The sequence below is a fragment of the Oncorhynchus gorbuscha genome, linkage group LG13, assembly GCF_021184085.1.
Source record: "Oncorhynchus gorbuscha isolate QuinsamMale2020 ecotype Even-year linkage group LG13, OgorEven_v1.0, whole genome shotgun sequence".
In the NCBI taxonomy this organism is placed as follows: Eukaryota; Metazoa; Chordata; class Actinopteri; order Salmoniformes; family Salmonidae; genus Oncorhynchus; species Oncorhynchus gorbuscha.
The window spans coordinates 74,648,763-74,668,569 of NC_060185.1; the positions used below are offsets into that span (position 1 = coordinate 74,648,763).

The 19,807-nt window shown below is 42.6% G+C and overlaps 1 protein-coding gene and 1 pseudogene across 1 annotated transcript; one reads left to right on the top strand and one right to left on the bottom strand.

Annotated features, from left to right (window-relative positions):
• Positions 1 to 586: 586 nt before the first annotated feature.
• gask1b (golgi associated kinase 1B) lies at positions 587 to 10,724 on the bottom strand. Its single transcript, XM_046295730.1, has 4 exons — positions 9,577 to 10,724; positions 4,310 to 4,527; positions 3,922 to 4,148; positions 587 to 1,466 (listed from the first exon to the last, which is right to left on the bottom strand). The coding sequence occupies exons 1-4, from the start codon at positions 10,511 to 10,513 to the stop codon at positions 1,259 to 1,261; spliced, it is 1,590 nt and encodes a 529-aa protein (XP_046151686.1). The 5' UTR covers positions 10,514 to 10,724; the 3' UTR covers positions 587 to 1,258.
• Positions 10,725 to 11,803: 1,079 nt separating this feature from the next.
• On the top strand, positions 11,804 to 17,966 carry LOC123992365 (annotated as a pseudogene).
• The last annotated feature ends 1,841 nt before the right edge of the window (positions 17,967 to 19,807 follow it).

Consider the following 19,807-nt stretch of genomic DNA (forward strand, 5'->3'; position numbering starts at 1 on the left):
ATTTTCCACCATAATTTGCAAATAAATTCATTAAAAATCCTACAATGTGATTTTTCTGGATTTTCTTTCCTCATTTTATCTGTCATATTTTAAGTGTACCTATGTTGACAATTACAGGCCTCATCTTTTTAAGTGGGAGAACTTGCACAATTGGTGGCTGACTAAATACTTTTTTGCCCCACTGTATGTATGCGTGTGAGCCTGGAAGAACTGGCTTAGACTCATTGAAACTAACTGGGAAAGAGTGGGGCCCTCCATGAAAAACACACACTGAGGGCTGTGTTAATGAGGGCTGTGTTAATGAGGGTTCAAAGGAGTTAAAACAACAACCGCTCTTACTCCTGGCACTGACATGGAAAATGACCCCACAAAGCTTCATAGTCTATATAGGCTCAATCGCAAGACCCTGTTTATACCAGCCTTGCAAAACAGACACAGTGCTTTGGCTCATGTTTCATAGGCACCAACTATTTCTGTCCTTGACTTGTCTGACACTTTTAAGGCTGATGATGTCATGGTTGAAAGACCAGAGAGGGGGCAGCCTACTGTATATGTTTTATGCTAATTTGTTTCTGGGTCAAAGTCATGTGTTTCAAGTAAAAGTACATTTATTTTCATGTATTTTTTAAATCAACATTTGAAATATTATTAAAATAAATATAAACAATACAATTGGTAATGTTGGAGGACTAACATCTTAAGCGGTACAAATGAAACACCTTGTATAATATCAAAACAATTTCTAACTAATTTGACTTGTGGCAAGTTAGACAGATGTTAAACCATCAAAGAGTTGTAGGCTACTGTAAGGTGAAGTCAGTGGAGCACTATGGTACATGAATAAGAAATGCTACAAATAATTGTTTACTGTATTACAGTTATACTGTAGATGAGTAACATTAAATATTATAATAACAAAGCAAAGGACTACAGTAAGACTGTTGGGCTATTGAATACAGAACTGTAGCCATTTTGTATAATGAATACTAAGAGTAATGTTTCAGCTTGACAATTCAGAGCTGTGAGATTCTGGCTTGATACCAAATCAGCCAATACAGTACGTCCTGTTGGAGTGAAAACCCTCGAGACCCTGGTAGTTCTTTCACTGGCAAATATTTTGATTTGAGGAATGGAAGTTGTTTTTTTGGCTTTCAGAAAGGGAACTTAAAAAATGACAAATGGCTTGGTCTTTGTGGAAGATCAAACTCCCTGTCTATATCTACTCTCCATCTTCTCTCCTTTTCCAAACCCTGTGATGTCATACATTCATGGGCACCACTTTGATGCCGTGGGAATTGATGTATGTTAGGAGAACCTGGGCCCGTCTCTCAATGACGTCGATGAGCTTCTCGATGCCCTGCCGTCCTCCCTGGCTCTCCCAGTACAGCTGATCCAGGAACAGTGACTGGAGGAGCTTCTCCCTCAGCTTCTGGCTCATCAACACGGCCACTGCCTGTTCTGGAAGCCTGGGTGGAGAAGAAGTTGGTCATTTAATTTACTTGGATAGTTGGCAACACTATTTGGTTAGATGGTAGCACTTTATTTGGATAGTCAGTAACTGTTTAACAAACTATGACCACAACTGTTTGATCCATATGCACATACTGTACATTTATATGCAAAGGCATAGAAAGAATGTATTCCTTAATTAAAAAATGTAGAATTTATGAATATTTGGGAGTACAATGGCATAATGTAATTCAAGGTAATATAATCTAATTCTGCCCATGCCTAGAGTACATTATCCAGGCCGGAGCCTTCTAATCTTTAACTAATGTGAAATCCAGTTGAAAGCCTCTGCTTTGAAGAAGATCACTACAAGCCATATAAGAGGAGAGGTGACCACTGTCAGTGCCAGAACTTTATTCATCACAAAATGAAGATGGAACACAGGGAATGTCCCTGGGTGTGTCACCAAGCCTATGGGTGGGTATAATAGACTTCCTATCAAAGGCATGCACTTGGCGATTACGTGTTAGAATGTGTGTTAGTATTTTCCCACAGTGTGAAGTCAACAGGGAGGAATCTCTATACTAAGAGCTGAATCAACCACAAATTGTATGCAGGGGGTACATTGTAGATAGTTGCTGATTGAAAGCTGAGAATAAAAAAATTCTGCACACTGTACAGAAATATTGCTTGCAAATACTTTTCTTTGTGTACTATATAGTACCATAGTACTATTCAGAACAATAACTGTATTGTTATTATCAATTCACTATGCTGTCTATATACAGTACCAGTCAAAAGTTTGGACACACCTACTCATTCAAGGGTTTTTCTTTATTCTACATTGTAGACTAATAGCGAACACATCAAAACTATGAAATAACACATGGAATCATGTAGTAACCAAAAAAGTGTTTAACAAATTTGAGATTATTCAAATAGCCACCATTTGCCTTGATGACAGCTTTGCACAATCTTGGCATTCTCTCAACCAGCTTCATGAGGTAGTCACCTGGAATGCATTTCAATTAAAAGGTGTGCCTTGTTAAAATAACATTTGGAATTTCTTTCCTTCTTAATGCTTTTGAGCATTGTGTTGTGACAAGGTATGGGTGGTATACAGAAGATAGCCCTATTTGGTAAAATAACAAGTCCATATTATGTCAAGAAACGCTCAAATAAGCAAAGAAATGACAGTCCATCATTACTTTAAGACATGAAGGTAGATCAATCCAGAAAATTAAGAACATTGAACATTTCTTCAAGTGCAGTCGCAAAAACCATCAACCACTACGATGAAACTGGCTCTCATGAGGACTGCCACAGGAAAGGAAGACCAGTGTTACCTCTGCTGCAGAGGATACGTTCATTAGTTACCAGCCTCAGAAATTGCAGCCCTAATAAATGCTTCACAGAATTCAAGTAACAGACACATCAACATAAACTGTCCAGTAGAGACTACGTGAACCTTATTTAACTAGGCAAGTCAGTAAAGAACTAATTGTTATTTACAATGATGGCCTACCCAGGCCAATTGTGCGCTGCTCTATGGGACTCCCAATCATGGCCGGATGTGACACAGTCTGGAATCTAACCAGAGACTGTGGTGATGCCTCTGATACAGTAGCTGAGACCCCTGCGCCACTCGGGAGAACTGCTGCAAAGAAATCACTATTATAAGGACACCAATAATAAGAAGACTTGCTTAGGCCAAGAAACACGAGCAATGGACATGATTGGAAATCTGTCCTTTGGTCTGATGAGTCCAAATTTGAGATTTTTGGTTAAAACCACTGTAGGTGAACGGATGATCTCTACATATGTGGTTCCCACTGTGAAACATGGAGGAGGTGGTGTGATGGTGCTTTTCTGGTGACACTGTCAGTGATTTATTTAGAATTCTAGGCACACATAACCAGCATGGCTACCACAGCATTCTGCAGCGATATGCCATCCCATCTGGTTTGCGCTTAGTGAGACTAACATTTGTTTTTCAAAAGGACATTGTCCTGACACACCATTAGGCTGTGTAAGGGATATTTGACCAAGAAGGAGAGTAATGGAGTGCTACAACAGATGACCTGGCTTTCACAATCACCTGACCTCAACCCAATTTAGATGGTTTATGATGAGTTGGACCACAGAGTGAAGAAAATGCAACCAACAAGTGCTCAGCGTATGTGGGAAATCCTTCAAGACTGTTGGAAAAGCATTCCAGGTGAAGCTGGTTGAGAGAATGGCAGGAGTGTGTAAAGCTGTCATAAAGACAATGGTGGCTACTTTGAAGAATCTAAATATTTTGATTTGTTTAACACTTTTCTTTGGTTACATGATTCTATATCTGTTATGTCATAGTTTTGATGTCTTCACTATTATTCTACAATGTTGAAAATAGTACAAATAAAGAAAAACACTTGAATGAGTAGGTGTATCCAAACTTTTGACTGGTACTGTATTTTAACGTGGACTCACTCCTTGATTCCCTCCAGTAGTCTGTAGTCCAAGTTGTCCTCGTCGCGGTCGAAAAAGCCCTTGTTTTCAGTGAAGACCAAGTGCCTGGGGTCGTGACCCCTGTGGATGATGTTGGCCAGCGTCAAACTGTCCATGTCCCCACATTCCAGGTGGTGGCCCTGCTCCACACACACGTCCTCCTGACGAGGCCTGAACCCACAGCAGTTCCGGTCCAATCGGCTGTATATCTGAAGAGACAAACATTATTTACCTCAGCTATTTCCTCAAAAGAGTGATGCCATTGTCAATAATCTCAATCCAACAGTGTCCTAGTTTGACAAGCTTCCTTCTGAAGACATTTAACACTGTAGTTCATTTGAAAGACCAAACACGTGTGATCGTACAGTACCTGCAACAGGAAATCAAACAGGGCTAGTTTGCTCCACTCATAATGGTGAATGCTGGAGCAGCCAGAGTTAGGCTTGGGCGTGACGTTCCTGTTCCAGCACCTCTGTTTGAGGGAGCTCTGGTACTCCCCCCATGTCATCCTCACAGTGGACTGGCCCTGTGCATTGTCCCCTGGAGAGAGAGAACCATCCCACAGCACCACGGGGCAAGGCTGGCCATCTGTGGGATGAGGGGGATCCAGAGGTAATGTTAGTGTGACCTACCGGGCTTCGAACATGGGCCGTATGTGCAATGTCTGTGTTGGCCCACGGCGTTCTGCATTTACACCTCTGTTTCTCAATCTCTCCCACAGACTTATGAGGACTCAGACAGCTGCATGCTCTGCTGGCTAAAGGAGCTAGCACTCGCAGGCTTCATAGCTCCAGGGCTGATACTTCTGCTCACAAATATGCTTGGCCTTATAATATTACATTGGCTACAACATTCCTGGAATGCTGATTTGGGAAGAGATTGATGTGACGTAGCCTACATGCTATTAAAATGTCACCTTAACATTCACGAGTAAATTAGTCTAGTCGTAAAACAAAATACAAATAAAACTATTATATTTTAATATTGAATGCTGCATTCTTGGGTAGATCTTGCAAGTTAAGCATTTCACTGTACTGGTGCATGTGACATAAAACGTACAGTGATGAATAAAACTACTGTTCCATGAAGGAGGGAATGAGGAATAACATAATATGGGAAGTCAATCACCAATCATATTCACCTGAAGAAAACTGAAATCACGCCAAAAGGGCCAATGGATGGCGAGCCCGCCCTCAGAAGCTCCGCCTTCCTGGGGCCACATTAATTTCCTCAATTCAGTACTTCTCTTCAACAAGCCAAGATGGTGCGAGGCCAAAATATATTATACCTGGTTCCCTCCTTCAGGGAACAGTAGTTATTTTCATAACTGTACGTTACCTTTCAATCTGTCACTTGGTATAACATACTATGGGGACATGCAATCACGCCCCAAGCCGGGTCAGAGAGTACCAAACTAGGAGGCCCACGGTTACCCAAGCACACAGGTTCCACCAGATCCAATAAAGGGATACAGAAGCCACCTTTTTCCTTAATACTTACCCGAGAAGCCTGAACTGTCAGAGCCTCATGAGGCCTGAACTGTCAGAGCCCTATATAGGGAACCATAACCTGCTGCAACTTGGCTATGCACACTGACACGCTGCCACTGCAGTCCATATCCATAGACCCCACTGTTCCAAGAACAATACTTACCTTGCGAGCCTGAAATGTCAGAACTCAGACAAGGAACCGCGAGTCCAAAACAACAGAACACCTGTTGTGACTTGGCACATGCATGCTGCATAGAGTCTATGAACCACGGCAGGAACCTGGAAACTGTACGATGTCACGGTAGACCAAGGCTGAAATCCACAAGAAACTGTGGTAACCCTGATAATGCACACTTTACACGCTGCCACACCCCAAGGCAGACAACAATGCATGTTTTCTCACAATTCGTAAAGACCTACAAATAGGTCCACAGACGATGCAATCTCAACCACACTGCACACTGCCCTAACCCACCTGGACAAGAGGAATACCTATGTGAGAATGCTGTTCATCGACTACAGCTCGGCATTCAACACCATAGTACCCTCCAAGCTCGTCATCAAGCTCGAGACCCTGGGTCTCGACCCCGCCCTGTGCAACTGGGTACTGGACTTCCTGACGGGCCGCCCCCAGGTGGTGAGGGTAGGCAACAACATCTCCTCCCCGCTGATCCTCAACACGGGGGCCCCACAAGGGTGCGTTCTGAGCCCTCTCCTGTACTCCCTGTTCACCCACGACTGCGTGGCCACGCACGCCTCCAACTCAATCATCAAGTTTGCGGACGACACAACAGTGGTAGGCTTGATTACCAACAACGACGAGACGGCCTACAGGGAGGAGGTGAGGGCCCTCGGAGTGTGGTGTCAGGAAAATAACCTCACACTCAACGTCAACAAAACTAAGGAGATGATTGTGGACTTCAGGAAACAGCAGAGGGAACACCCCCTATCCACATCGATGGAACAGTAGTGGAGAGGGTAGCTAGTTTTAAGTTCCTCGGCATACACATCACAGACAAACTGAATTGGTCCACTCACACTGACAGCGTTGTGAAGAAGGCGCAGCAGCGCCTATTCAACCTCAGGAGGCTGAAGAAATTCGGCTTGTCACCAAAAGCACTCACAAACTTCTACAGATGCACAATCGAGAGCATCCTGGCGGGCTGTATCACCGCCTGGTACGGCAACTGCTCCGCCCTCAACCGTAAGGCTCTCCAGAGGGTAGTGAGGACTGCACAACGCATCACCGGGGGCAAACTACCTGCCCTCCAGGACACCTACACCACCCGTTGTTACAGGAAGGCCATAAAGATCATCAAGGACATCAACCACCCGAACCACTGCCTGTTCACCCCGCTATCATCCAGAAGGCGAGGTCAGTACAGGTGCATCAAAGCTGGGACCGAGCGACTGAAAAACAGCTTCTATCTCAAGGCCATCAGACTGTTAAACAGCCACCACTAACACTGAGTGGCTGCTGCCAACACACTGTCATTGACACTGACCCAACTCCAGCCATTTTAATAATGGGAATTGATGGGAAATGATGTAAATATATCACTAGCCACTTTAAACAATGCTACCTTATATAATGTTACTTACCCTACATTATTCATCTCATATGCATATGTATATACTGTACTCTACATCATCGACTGCATCCTTATGTAACACATGTATCACTAGCCACTTTAACTATGCCACTTTGTTTACTTTGTCTACACACTCATCTCATATGTATATACTGTACTCGATACCATCTACTGTATGCTGCTCTGTACCATCACTCATTCATATATCCTTATGTACATGTTCCTTATCCCCTTACACTGTGTATAAGACAGTAGTTTTGGAATTGTTAGTTAGATTACTTGTTGGTTATCACTGCATTGTCGGAACTAGAAGCACAAGCATTTCGCTACACTCGCATTAACATCTGCTAACCATGTGTATGTGACAAATAAAATTTGATTTGATTTGATTTGATAAGCCCTGCTGAACCGGTCCCAAATCTGGGCAACACCGAGGGGTGCAGTCAAAGCCGCTTCCACCACCATAGAAAAGGTATGGGTAATGGGGAGAGCCCGAAGGCAGCACCAGAAACTCATAGGTCACACCATCTAAATGAAACCTCCAACACTTCCTGTGGGGAGAATGTATAGCTACATGAAAATACGCATTCCTTCAGATCCATGGACCTGAACCAATCGCTGGGACGCACTGACTGCAATAGCCGGCGAAGTCTGACCATTTTGAACTTGCAAACCTTGAGGTGCTTGTTTAAAACATGCAAGTCCAGGATGGGATGCAACTTTCCATCCCTCTTGGGAACTAAGAAGCACTAGTACACGGGTGTCCCCTGTGTACGTCTGACACGGGGGCCACCCAAATAGCCTGCTTTTGAAGGAAAGAGTAAATCTCCTCTCAAGACAAGCACTAGCACCTCGAGGACCATTGACGTAGTGATGCCACCAAAAGGAAGAGGACGCACAGCAAATTGCAGACCGTACCCCCTCATCACCCATGGTGAAACTGCACATACCTGCCACTTGACGGAGCATGCTGACCGTCTCCCCACATTATCTTCTGAAGGGGCAGAATGCTGCCACCCTGAAGACTGGGATAATTAGTTTTTTTCTGTCACGCTCGTTTCCATATCCACCAACCTTGACAACCGTGAGTCTGAATGTGGGAACTGTGTTAATTATGCCCACGCTCTCTATACCCCTGAACACAGAGAAACTTTGGGTAGAAGCAATGTGGTACCGCTGTTCTAATACCTGCCCCACACCGGGATCGGGAATTTCGGCAAACAGTAACTTGCCCCCATTGGGAGCAGTATTGCCACAGTAAACACTTGGGGAGCAGGGCCCCAAGAACATGCCCCCTCCCCCAGCATCCAGCTAGGGTCATGAGGGCTGCTTCTTCCCCTGCGCCGCAGAATAGTCTGCTTTCACCCCGCTATCCTTAAACCCAACGCGGTGATTGTGCCAAGACATCCACCACTGCCCAGAAGAACCAAGACGGTCAGAAACCAACCTCGAAGCCACCACTGGCCTGGGGCAATCAGGAATCTGGGACAATGTCAAGCAGAGGTGGCGCTGAGCCACTACCATTGGCACCATACTTTTCCATACAGCCAGGACAGACGCAGCACAAAATTAGCCGCAATGCAGATTTCGTAGAGAAGCTCTGAAACCGGCTTCCCCACCTCCACGATATTATTTAGCTCCTGCAGCAAATCAGTATGATGCATCTGCAGTATCATGACCACATTCAACAACTGAGCCACCACACCCTCAGCCTGGTAACACTTTTTTTCTGCTGATCCACCGAAAAATCGGCACTGTTTATTCAGAAGCTCCAGGCTCGGATTAGCCACCTTATTAGGCTCTGGAGATAAATAACTTGCTAGCTTTCCATCCATCATCAGTGTGCAATCGAGCCACACTTTCTCCATACTGTCTACATTCATGGCAGCACCTGCCTGGCTGAATGAGGGGAATCCCAGGTCACAAAATCTTTAAACAGGGGTAAGCGATGCTTCACTGCTGCAGGGACAGAATGTAAAATATTCTATCACAAAACATCTAGTGGCCCTTTTGAGTACTTCAGATTATTACAGGTGTCTATAATCTCTGGCCCTCTCATTAGCCATATCACATGTAAAATATGAAATAAATATGTTTTTTTTTAAAGAGAATCACAAATCCGTAAAACATTATCCTAAATCTAAACCATAAACTTAGTGAATTCAATTGGTGTTTAATATGAGGGTTAAGCATGAGATTTCCTTTTATACTTGTTTATTTTACTAAGTCAATATGTATTTTGTCGTCATGTTTTGACTTCAAACTAGTGGCAGTTGTCAACACAGTCAATAGTTGAAAGAGTTGCACAGTTAATCGGAAATTATGCCATTGTTGAGTAGATGCTTTTTTCAATAATTCAACTATTTTCTCTTGAACCATATGGTCTATCTACAACAAATCCATGGACAATAAGGACACATAATACATTCATACTTTTTGTTATTCAAGTACAAATTACCATAGATTCTGTTAATAACCAAAATTACTGAAGGTGACGGTAACATTGGAAAAATTCCGGTAGCTTTTCAACCCTAGTCGGTGGAAAATGGGCCTACCTTGTACAAACGGAAACTTCCTGCTGACAGCGGCAACGCTCCGGTTCAGTCCCAAGACCCTATCCAAATGGAAAGCGAAAACCTCGCTCGTGTCCACTGGACTTTTGATAACTCCACATTGTCCTATACACACTTTATGGTCCTTGAAATCGTTCTGTTTGTCAGAATGGATCAATGACAAATATGATGTGCTTTCAAACAGCAAGAGGGGGCTAAATTCCTTATTGGACACTTCATGAATACGCGAAACTTTACCATCAGCAAGAAAGCGCATGGCACTAATGTCCTCTTTGCTGAACCACGGCGGTGCCCTCTCACTGTATATTCGGATAGAACTGACGTGAGGTTCTGTTTGCATCTTTAAATTCGAGCTTACATCTCGTGTTGCATGATTTATGGTGTTAATTTGTTTCCAAGTTATGTCGGTTCGGTTAGTGCGCTTTTGTCTCCATTCCTCCCTCTTCAATGTGCCAATTTTATTTTGCGTAAATCCCTCATTGGGTTTGGTTCTCCTCGCTTTTCTCCTTAGTTTCGGTCTCACTGTTCCCCTCATAATAGATGGTTTAATGCGCCTTGACTTTAGTGTTATGTACACCACATTGGACCGCGTTGGAACCACTGAGGGTAATAAAGAGTCGTCGTTAGCACCGGTTGGTGAGTCGGCTGTTTCCGACGGGCTATCATCATCGAACCTCAGAGAGTATAGTACCAAACTCTTCTTGTACCCGTGTCTGCCCAATCGTCTATCCTGGTGCAGCAACGAATGTCCAACCTGGGAAACCACGAAAAACAGGTACACACAACATGCACCCACGATGATCAAATTCCTTTTCGACGGGGGATACCTCCGAACGCAGTTAGATATCCTCAGAAAAGACGAACACGACCAAAGAATGAGAGACTTTTTGATGTCTCCAGGACGTATTAACGTCTCCATTAGAACTCGTGATCCGACATGGTTAGGCTATCTGTTTGTCTTTGCCCGGAGCTCAAATAAGGATAAGGACAGCGGCGGCGCTGGCGGCGCATAACTTCCGAAAGTAATTTTCAACTGACAAAAAGTGATGTCCAAAATCAGAACGCGATGAGAGGGGATGTGGTAATCCTTGTTTAGGTCAATGTGTCATCGCAACAGAGGAAGGGTGGCTTTGTTGCTATAGAGAACCAGTAGGGACAACTGTCAAAACAGATAACATAATCATGTCAGGACTGGAATAAATGAAGCATATAGCCCCCACTATCATACATGTATGACAATAATAGCCCAAACAATCCATATCACCTATATTAACAGCATATAATATTGCATTGGTCAGTGGTTTGAATGTGTGTAAAAGTAACATCCCTCAGACGACATCTGCTGGTGTAGTTTTACACAGCGATGTGATAAAATGTGTGTGTGTGTCTGTTTGTCTGGTCGAGCGTATTGTCTAGTATACGGAAAAACTGTTGAACCTGGTCAGTGGTACTAGGATAACAATATAGAAGGTCAGAAATACCTACTCTATTGTGATGTCAGTGCTGCAGAACAATAAGACAGAAGGGAAAAGGAAACATTCCTTGGGATGTGCAAGGTAGGGCAGAATGTAAAAACAGGAAACAGTCCATCAGCATCATCACACTTGCCAGGAAGTGTTGGTTTGAGCAGATTAGATATACTTAAATTATGTAGACTAGCAACAATCTCTGTGACCAAGCAGGATTTCCTGTAGTCGAGCATTTGTACGTGTTAAAATGTATATCAATCATCTTGTTAAAATATGCAAAATATCTCTGACTGAAATTTTGACCCTAAGCACACGAGGGAGCCAGACCCTATATTCATAAATAGTAGGATTGCTGATCTAGACTCAGGTCCCCTCCTGTCCATGTAATTGTATTCTTTATCATCTAAAAGTCCAATCCTAGATCTGCAGTCCTAACATCAACAATGCATATTGCTTGATGTCCATTGAACTTATCACTAGCTATGTTTCCATTCACTTGTCCAGTGATTGGTATTATTTTGTCAACATATAGAAAATAGATGTGACAATTGTCTGCTTGTGTGCATTTTTTCATTCAAAATGTGACTTGTGTCGATGGAAACAGCTGGATGTAATGACGTCACACCAACAACAAAAATGTAGTGGTTGAAGGGTTCCATTATCCATTTAGGCAAATTTCCCTTCAATAAATTAGCGACCGCCTGTATATTTCATGTTTGAGGTAGCCCATGAAAGCCAGCATGGATAGAATGGCAGCAGTAATGGATGTTGATACCCCAAGCACCATGAATAGTGGAGCAAGCAAGAAACGTTTTGAAGTGAAATGAAGTAGCACTTTGGGCCCGGGACATTGTGGTGGACAACTGTGCCATCTGTAGCAATCACATGATGTATCTATGCATAGAGTACCAGGCCTCTGCCACGTCAGAGGAGTCCACCGTAGCCTGGGGAGTCTGCAATCATGCATTCCATTTCCACTGCATCTCCCGTTGGTTGAAGACCAGGCAGGCGTGCCCCCTAGACAACTGGGAGTGGGAGTTTCAGAAATATGGACACTATGTGCAAGACTCTGGACCATTACCTGCGCTTCTGCAAGTTTCATGCTTTCGCTTTTCTTTTTCTTTTCTTGAGCGGATGGTCCAGGGGCCCGGAATATAATTCCAAATACATTTTAGATTGCAAAATGACCGCAAGAAGCCCAAACAGATGTAACATTTGACCTAAACATAATCATTTCAAACCTTGTATACAGTGCCTTCAGAAAGCATTCATACCCATTGACTTACTCCACATTTTGTTGTTACAGCCTGAATTCAAAATGGATTACATTACTTTTTTTCTCTCACTGATCTACACTCAATACCCCATAATGACAAAGTGAAAACAGGTTTTTTGAAACTCTTGCAAATCTATTGAAACTCAAATACAGAAATCTAATTGACCTAAGTATTCACACCCGAGTCAATACTTTGTGTGAGTCTTTAGAGCTTTCCATACCTGGATTATGCAACATTTTCCAATTGTAATTATTTTCAAAATTCTTAGATTTGTCAAATTGATGGTTGATCATTGCTAGACAATACTTTTCAGGTCTTGCCATAGATTTCCAAGCATATTTCAATCAAAACTGTAACTCTGCCACTCAGGAATAGTCAGTGTCTTCTTGGAAAGCAACTCCTGTGTAGATTTGGCCTTGTTTCGGGTTATTGTCCTGCTGAAAGCTGAACTCATCTCCCAGTGTCTGGTGGAAAGCAGATTGAACCATGTTTTCCTCTAGGATTTTGCCTGTGCTTAGCTCCATTCCATTTTCTTTTTTATCCTGAAAAAATCCCCAGTAATGTGGTACTTAGTAATGTGTTGTATTAGATTTGCCGGACACATAACACTTTGTATTCCGCACAAAAAGTGAATTGCTTTGCCACATTTCTTGAAGTATTACTTCAGTGCCTTGTTGTAAACAGGATGCATGCTTCCTTCTTTTCACTCTGTCATTTAGGTTCAAATTGTGGAGTAGCTAAAGTCACCACTGAACTCATGGTTAAATCCCTGGGTTGTTTCCTTCCTCTCCGGCAACTGGGTTAGGAAGGATGCCTGTATTTTTGTAGTGACTGGGTGTAGTGATACACCATCCAAAGTGTAATGAATAACTTCACCATGCTCAAAGGAATATCCTATGTCTACTTTTTTTGTCCTTCTTTGCGAGGCATTGGAAAACCTCCCTGGTCTTTGTGGTTGAATCTGTGTTTTATATTCACTGCTCTACTGAGGGACCTTCAGATAATTGTATGTGTGGGGTACAGAGATAAGGCAGTCATTCAAACATGGTCGGCCCCCTCATTAGGTAGGATTAGGCGCCCTCCTACAGCTTTTTCTGAGCTAAACTGACCAACTGACTAATTTTGGCCAAAAATAATGACAATTTCTCTCAACCAGTGGCATATGGACTTTTTTAGGTTAGCGCTTATGCCGCCCTATGATAAGCAGTGCCCACTTTGTCAAAGGCAGGGTCACACAATATTTCTTGTCCATTCCCAGTGCGACTCTAGGGTGCTGTTGGAGAGATGCTTCACTTTGCCACTCCACCAGCATTCCATCAAAACAATAATTAACATAAACCATGTAGCAGATATAGGATATGGTAGAAAAGTATGTGGCCTTTTCTGCAGCCTAAAGGTTGGAGATTAAAATGTATGGCAATATAATGAGACTGAAACTTTTAGGCTACATCATGCAGATTTCTCTGATCAAATAAACTAACCTAAATGGCTCGCAATCATATGAAACATGCGATGACAAATTAACAAACCATATGTCCTAAGGTCAAAGTAAAATGGACAATATGGAATGGACAATCAAGCTACTAACAACTGCTGTCCAGGAGTTTCATCCCATGTGGGCTAAATTGTGGTTTCAAGCTTGTATTAGCCAATGTTTTACAAGCTGTTCATAGCAAAAAAGTAAAATACTTCTGCATTTCCCACTGTGTAAACACATTGCAAATAGGCTCAGGATAACTCCTCCAGATGTTGAGTAGCTGATATTTAGAGTTTAAATAGCCAAATTGATTAGTCACAGGAATCAGGACGAATAAAGTCAATGCAACGGCTTGTTTTACAAACGATGGGTCTACCACATGGATGGGAATTCCTAAAATTCCACTGTGGGGCCGACATGGTAGGCTACACCCCAGTTAGCACCGACCCACTTCTTTTGGAGACATTTTTTGTTGTTGTCTCACCTAGGGTGGCAGAACGGCCAGGACCGGCCCTGCATTTAAAAGTCATGTTAAACACTATTGCACACATATTATGTGACTTGCACATTTTTACTCCTGAACTTATTTAGGCTTGCCATAACAAAGGGGTTAAATTATTTTTGACTCAAGACATTTCAGCTCTTAAAAACCTCTTTGGGCTGAGATCCCGCTAACGAGATCGATATGACAACAGCCAGTGAAAGTGCAAGGCGCCAAAATTCAAAACAACAGAAATCCCATAATTAAAATTCCTCAAACATACAAGTATTTTACACCATTTTAAAGATACACTTCAAATCAAATCAAATTTTATTTGTCACATACACATGGTTAGCAGATGTTAATGCGAGTGTAGCGAAATGCACTTCTTGTTAATCCAACCACAGTGTCCGATTTCAAAAAGGCATTATGACGAAAGCAAACCAAACGATTATGTAAGGTTTTCATCAGATGACACTCATAGGACTTCATGTTACACAAGACATGCATGTTTTGTTCGATAAAGTTCATATTTATATAAAAAAATCTCAGTATACAAAGTTGGGGATTTTGCAGAGAGCCACATCAATTTACAGAAATACTCATAATAAACATTGTTAAAAGATACAACTATTATGCACGGAAATATAGATACACTTCTCCTTAATACAACCGCTGTGTCAGATTTCAAAAAAGCTTTACCGAAAAAGCAAACCATGCTATAATCTGAGTACAGCGCTCAGAGACCAAAACAACCCAAACAGATATCCGCCATGTTGTGTAGTCAACAGAAGTCAGAAATAGAATTATAAATATTCACTTCCCTTTGATGATCATCAGAATGCACTCCCAGGAATCCCAGTTCCACAGTAAATGTTTGTTTTGTTCGATAATGTCCATAATTTATGACCAAATACCTCCTTTTTGTTCGCGCGTTTAGTCAAAAAGTTCCGTTACAGTCCGTAGAAACATGTCAAACGATGTATAGAATCAATCTTTAGGATATTTTTAACATGAATCTTCAATAATGTTCCAACGGAGAATTCCTTTGTCTTCAGAAATGCAATGGAACTCAAGCTAACTCTCACGTGAACGCGCGTGGTCAGCTCGTGGCTCTCTGGCAGACCTCTGACTCATTCCCCTCTCATTCGCCCCCACCTCACAGTAGAAGCATCAAACAAGGTTATAAAGACTGTTGACATCTAGTGGAAGCCTTAGGAAGTGCAATTTGACCCCATAGACACGGTGCATTCAATAGGGAATGAGTTGAAAAACTACAAACCTCAGATTTCCCACTCCCTGGTTGGATTTTTCTCAGGTTTTTGCCTGCCGTATGAGTTCTGTTATACTCACAGACATCATTCAAACAGTTTTAGAAACTTCCAAGTGTTTTCTATCCAATATGCATATATTAGCAACATGGCCTGAGTAGCAGACAGTTTACTCTGGGCACCTTATTCATCCAGGCTACTCAATACTGCCCCCAGCCATAACAAGTTAATATTTTATTATTATTTATTTTTTTACATGATTCCACTTTGACATTATTGGGTGTTGTGTAACACAACATGGAAAAAGTCAAGGGGTGTAAATACTTTCTCAAGGCATTTCATGTCTCGCTATTATGGTTGGGAATACATGGGAACATATTCCCTAAATTAAAATCACTTCCAGCTGATTTCCTGGTGTTTTTACAGTCTTATGTTTTGCTCAGAACTTGAGGGAACAAATAAAACCACCTGCGGGCCAAAGCCGTGGGCCACCAGTTGGAGAACCCTGTCATAGGACATGGATGACTTAGCACACAAGGGTAAAGGAATGAATAAGAATATGTACATAAAAATATATGAATGAGCGATGGCCGAACGGCATAGGCAAGATGCAGTAGATGGTATAGAGTACAGTATATCCATATGAGATGAGTAATGTATGTAAACATTATATGAAGTGGCATTGTTAAAAGTGGCTAGTGATACATTTACATCAGTATGTTGGCAGCATCCACTCAATGTTAGTGATGGCTGTTTAGCAGTCTGATGGCCTTGAGATAGAAGCTGTTTTTCAGTCTCTTGGTCTTTGATGCACCTGTACTGACCTCGCCTTCTGGATGATAATGGGGTGAACAGGCAGTGCCTCGAGTGGCTGTTGTCCTTGATGATCTTTTTGGCCTTCCTGCGACATCGGGTGGTGTAGGTGTCCTGGAGGGCAGGTAGTTTGCCTCCGGTGTTGCGTTGTGCAGACCTCACTACCCTCTAGAGAGCCTTACGGTTGTGGGCAGAGCAGTTGCCGTACCAGGCGGTGATTCAGCCCGACAGGATGCTCTCGATTGTGCATCTGTGAAAGTTTGTGAGTGTTTTTGGTGACAAGCCAAATTTCTTCAGCCTCCTGAGGTTGAAGAGGCGCTGTTGCGCCTTCTTCACCACGCTGTCTGTGTGGGTGGACCATTTCAGTTTGTCCAAGATGTTTACGCCGAGGAACTTTAAACTTTCCACCTTTTCCACTACTGTCCCATCAATGTAAATAGGCGCTGCTCCCTCTGCTGTTTGCTGAAGTCCACAATCATCTCCTCTGTTTTGTTGACGTTGAGCGTGAGGTTATTTTCCTGACACCACACTCCGAGGGCTCTCACCTCCCTGTAGGCCGTCTCGTCGTTGTTGGTAATCAAGCTTACCACTGTAGTGTCGTCTGCAAACTTGATTGAGTTGGTGGCGTGCATGGCCAAACTGTCATGGGTGAACAGAAATTACTGGAGAGGGCTGAGAACGCAACCTTGTGGGTCCCAAGTGTTGAGGATCAGCGGGGTGAAGATGTTGTTACCTACCCTCACCACCTGGGGGCGGCCCGTCAGGAAGTCCAGGACCCAGTTGCACACGGCGGGGTCGAGACCCAGGGTCTCGAGCTTAATGACGGGTTTGGAGGGTACTATGGTGTTAAATGCTGAGTTGTAGTCGATGAACAGCATTCTTACATAGGTATTCTTCTTGTCCAGATGGGTTAGGGCAGTGTGCAGTCTGATTGCGATTGCGTCGTCTGTGGACCTATTGGGGCGGTAAGCAAATTGGAGTGGGTCTATGGTGTCAGGTAGGGTGGAGGTGATATGGTCCTTGACTAGTCTCTCAATGCACTTCATGATGACGGAAGTGAGTGCTACGGGGCAATAGTCATTTAGCTCAGTTACCTTCGCTTTCTTGGGAACAGGAACAATGGGGGCCCTCTTGAAGCATGTGGGAACAGCAGACTGGTATATTGATTGTATATGTCCGTGAACACACCAGCCAGCTGGTTTGCGCATGCTCTGAGGACACGGATGGGGATGCCGTCTGGGCCGGCAGCCTTGCAAGGGTTAACACGTGTTTTACTCACGTTGGCTGCAGTGAAGGAGAGCCCACAGGTTTTGGTAGCAGGTCGTGTCAGTGGCACTATGTTGTCCTCAAAGCGAGCAAAGAAGTATCAATTCAGTTAAATTTAAAAAAACGATTTATCCCAGGGTTATCCAGTTTGGGAGCCAGCCCAATTTGACACTGTTTTTGGTCAGACATACCATCAGATATTTGTGGTGTTAACTAATGCTTGTGTCTTTTCAGGGCCTGGTAAACTGCTTCATCTTCATAGTAGCGTCCTCTGTTGTCCTGACTGGATCACTGCTGATGGCCTTCTCCAAGGTATAGTGGAACACTCAATACACCACTAGGTGGCAACATTATACAGGAATGGCCCTCCTGGAGGAGGCCTGGGGTGTATTTGTGAGGTGAAATGTTCTGAATGTTACCGATTTGAAAGGACAGAGCCAATTCACAGTCCCCTATTATTTTTCCTCAGGCAAACATATCGGTTCTAGAACATATATTTCTATCTGTCTCTCTTTATGTGGTGTTGTGATGTTTCTTGTTGTAATGTGCGTTTTGTCCTATATTTGTATTTATTTAGCATTTTTAATCCCAGCCTCCATCCTCGCAGGAGGCCTTTTGCCTTCTGGAAGGCAATCATTGTAAATAAGAATTTGTTCTTAACTAACTTACCATGTTAATAATAATAATAATAATAATAATAATAATATACCCTCTGAACAGAGCCCTGGATGGTGAAGTATATCTGTGATAGTCCTTCACTTTTGTCCGTGCGTCTAATAGAGCACCTGTTCAATTAGGGTTCAGCTGTTGCTGCTACTCGCTCTTCGGTTGTCATGTTTTAAATAACTCTCAATAGATTCATTCAATTGCATTCAGAATATGTTGACAGGGAAGATGTATTTATAACTTCCACAGTGTTTATACAGTGCTGATATCAATTTGTGGTGTTGTCTGTGGCACTTTGCTCTGAATTTGAGCGAAATATTTTTATGAAATATGAAAAACTATGAACTTAAAATATTAAAATCCTAATACTTGGAACACACCAGTTTTTGAGCACTTCACTTAAGGTTAAGGGAAACTGGTGGAGAAAGCAGTAACCCTAATTATATACTAATCTACAGTATAATTAGTTCCTGAAAAGTTCATTAAAGACTGCTTTCCATACACACAAATAGCTTATTTCTCTCATTTTGTTCACATTTGTTTACATCACTGTTAGTGAGCATTTCTTCTTTGCCAAGATAATCCATCCACCTGACAGGTGTGGCATATCAAGAAGCTGATTATACAGCATGATCATTACACAGGTGCCACTTTGTGCTCGTGACAATAAACGGACACTCTAAAACATGCAGTTTGTCACACAACACAATAGATGTCTCAAGTTGAGGGAGCTTATCAATTGGCATGATGACGGCAGGAATGTCCAACAGAGCTATTGCCAGATAATTTGTTTATTTCTCTACCACCTCTAACATCGTTTTAGAGTATTTGGCAGTTAGTCCAACCGGCGTCACAACCTCAGCCCAGGACCTCCACATTCAGCTTCTTCACCTGCGGGAACATCTGAGGGGGATTCTGATTGGCTGGTCGTGGCTCTCAAGTGGATGGGCCTGTGATCTCATAGGCCCACCAATGGCCGTACCCCTGCTCAGTCAAGTGAAATCCATAAATTAGGGCCAAATTTATTTATTTCAACTGACGGATTTTCTTCTAGGAACTGTAATTCAGTAAAATCTTTGAAATTGTTGCATTTTATATTTTTGTTCAGTGTAGTTTGAAGTACAACTTGGGGGACTGAATCTGATCATTTCTCTGTTGAAGCTTAATACATGGAGATGAGAACAAACCTAAAAATATTTAGTTAAAGTTACCCTTGAATAGAAGGTGAATCGTGCTTTTATTCCGCTCTTTGCTTCTGAATCTACAATGTGCTTTTTATTCAAATGTAAAAGAACAGTACTTGATGAATACTAATGACTTTTAGGGGTATATGACAATGGAGCTTTTTTGTACTTTTGTTAGACTGTGATGAATCAGAGAATAACACACTTTAGAACCTGTGTAGCTATAGCAGCCATCTCCAGGCTACTTTTGACTAGGACCCCAGGGAAATCTTATTGTTCCTCAGCTTTAATCCTAGGATTAAAGTCCCC

Coding starts and splice junctions, on each gene's coding strand:
- gask1b (XM_046295730.1), bottom strand. CDS start 10,513: ATGGAGACGTTAATACGTCCTGGAGACATCAAAAAGTCTCTCATTCTT. Junction 4,528..9,576: donor GAAGTTTCCGTTTGTACAAG/GTAGGCCCATTT, acceptor CTCATCCCACAG/ATGGCCAGCCTTGCCCCGTG. Junction 1,467..3,921: donor CTACTGGAGGGAATCAAGGA/GTGAGTCCACGT, acceptor TTCTCCACCCAG/GCTTCCAGAACAGGCAGTGG.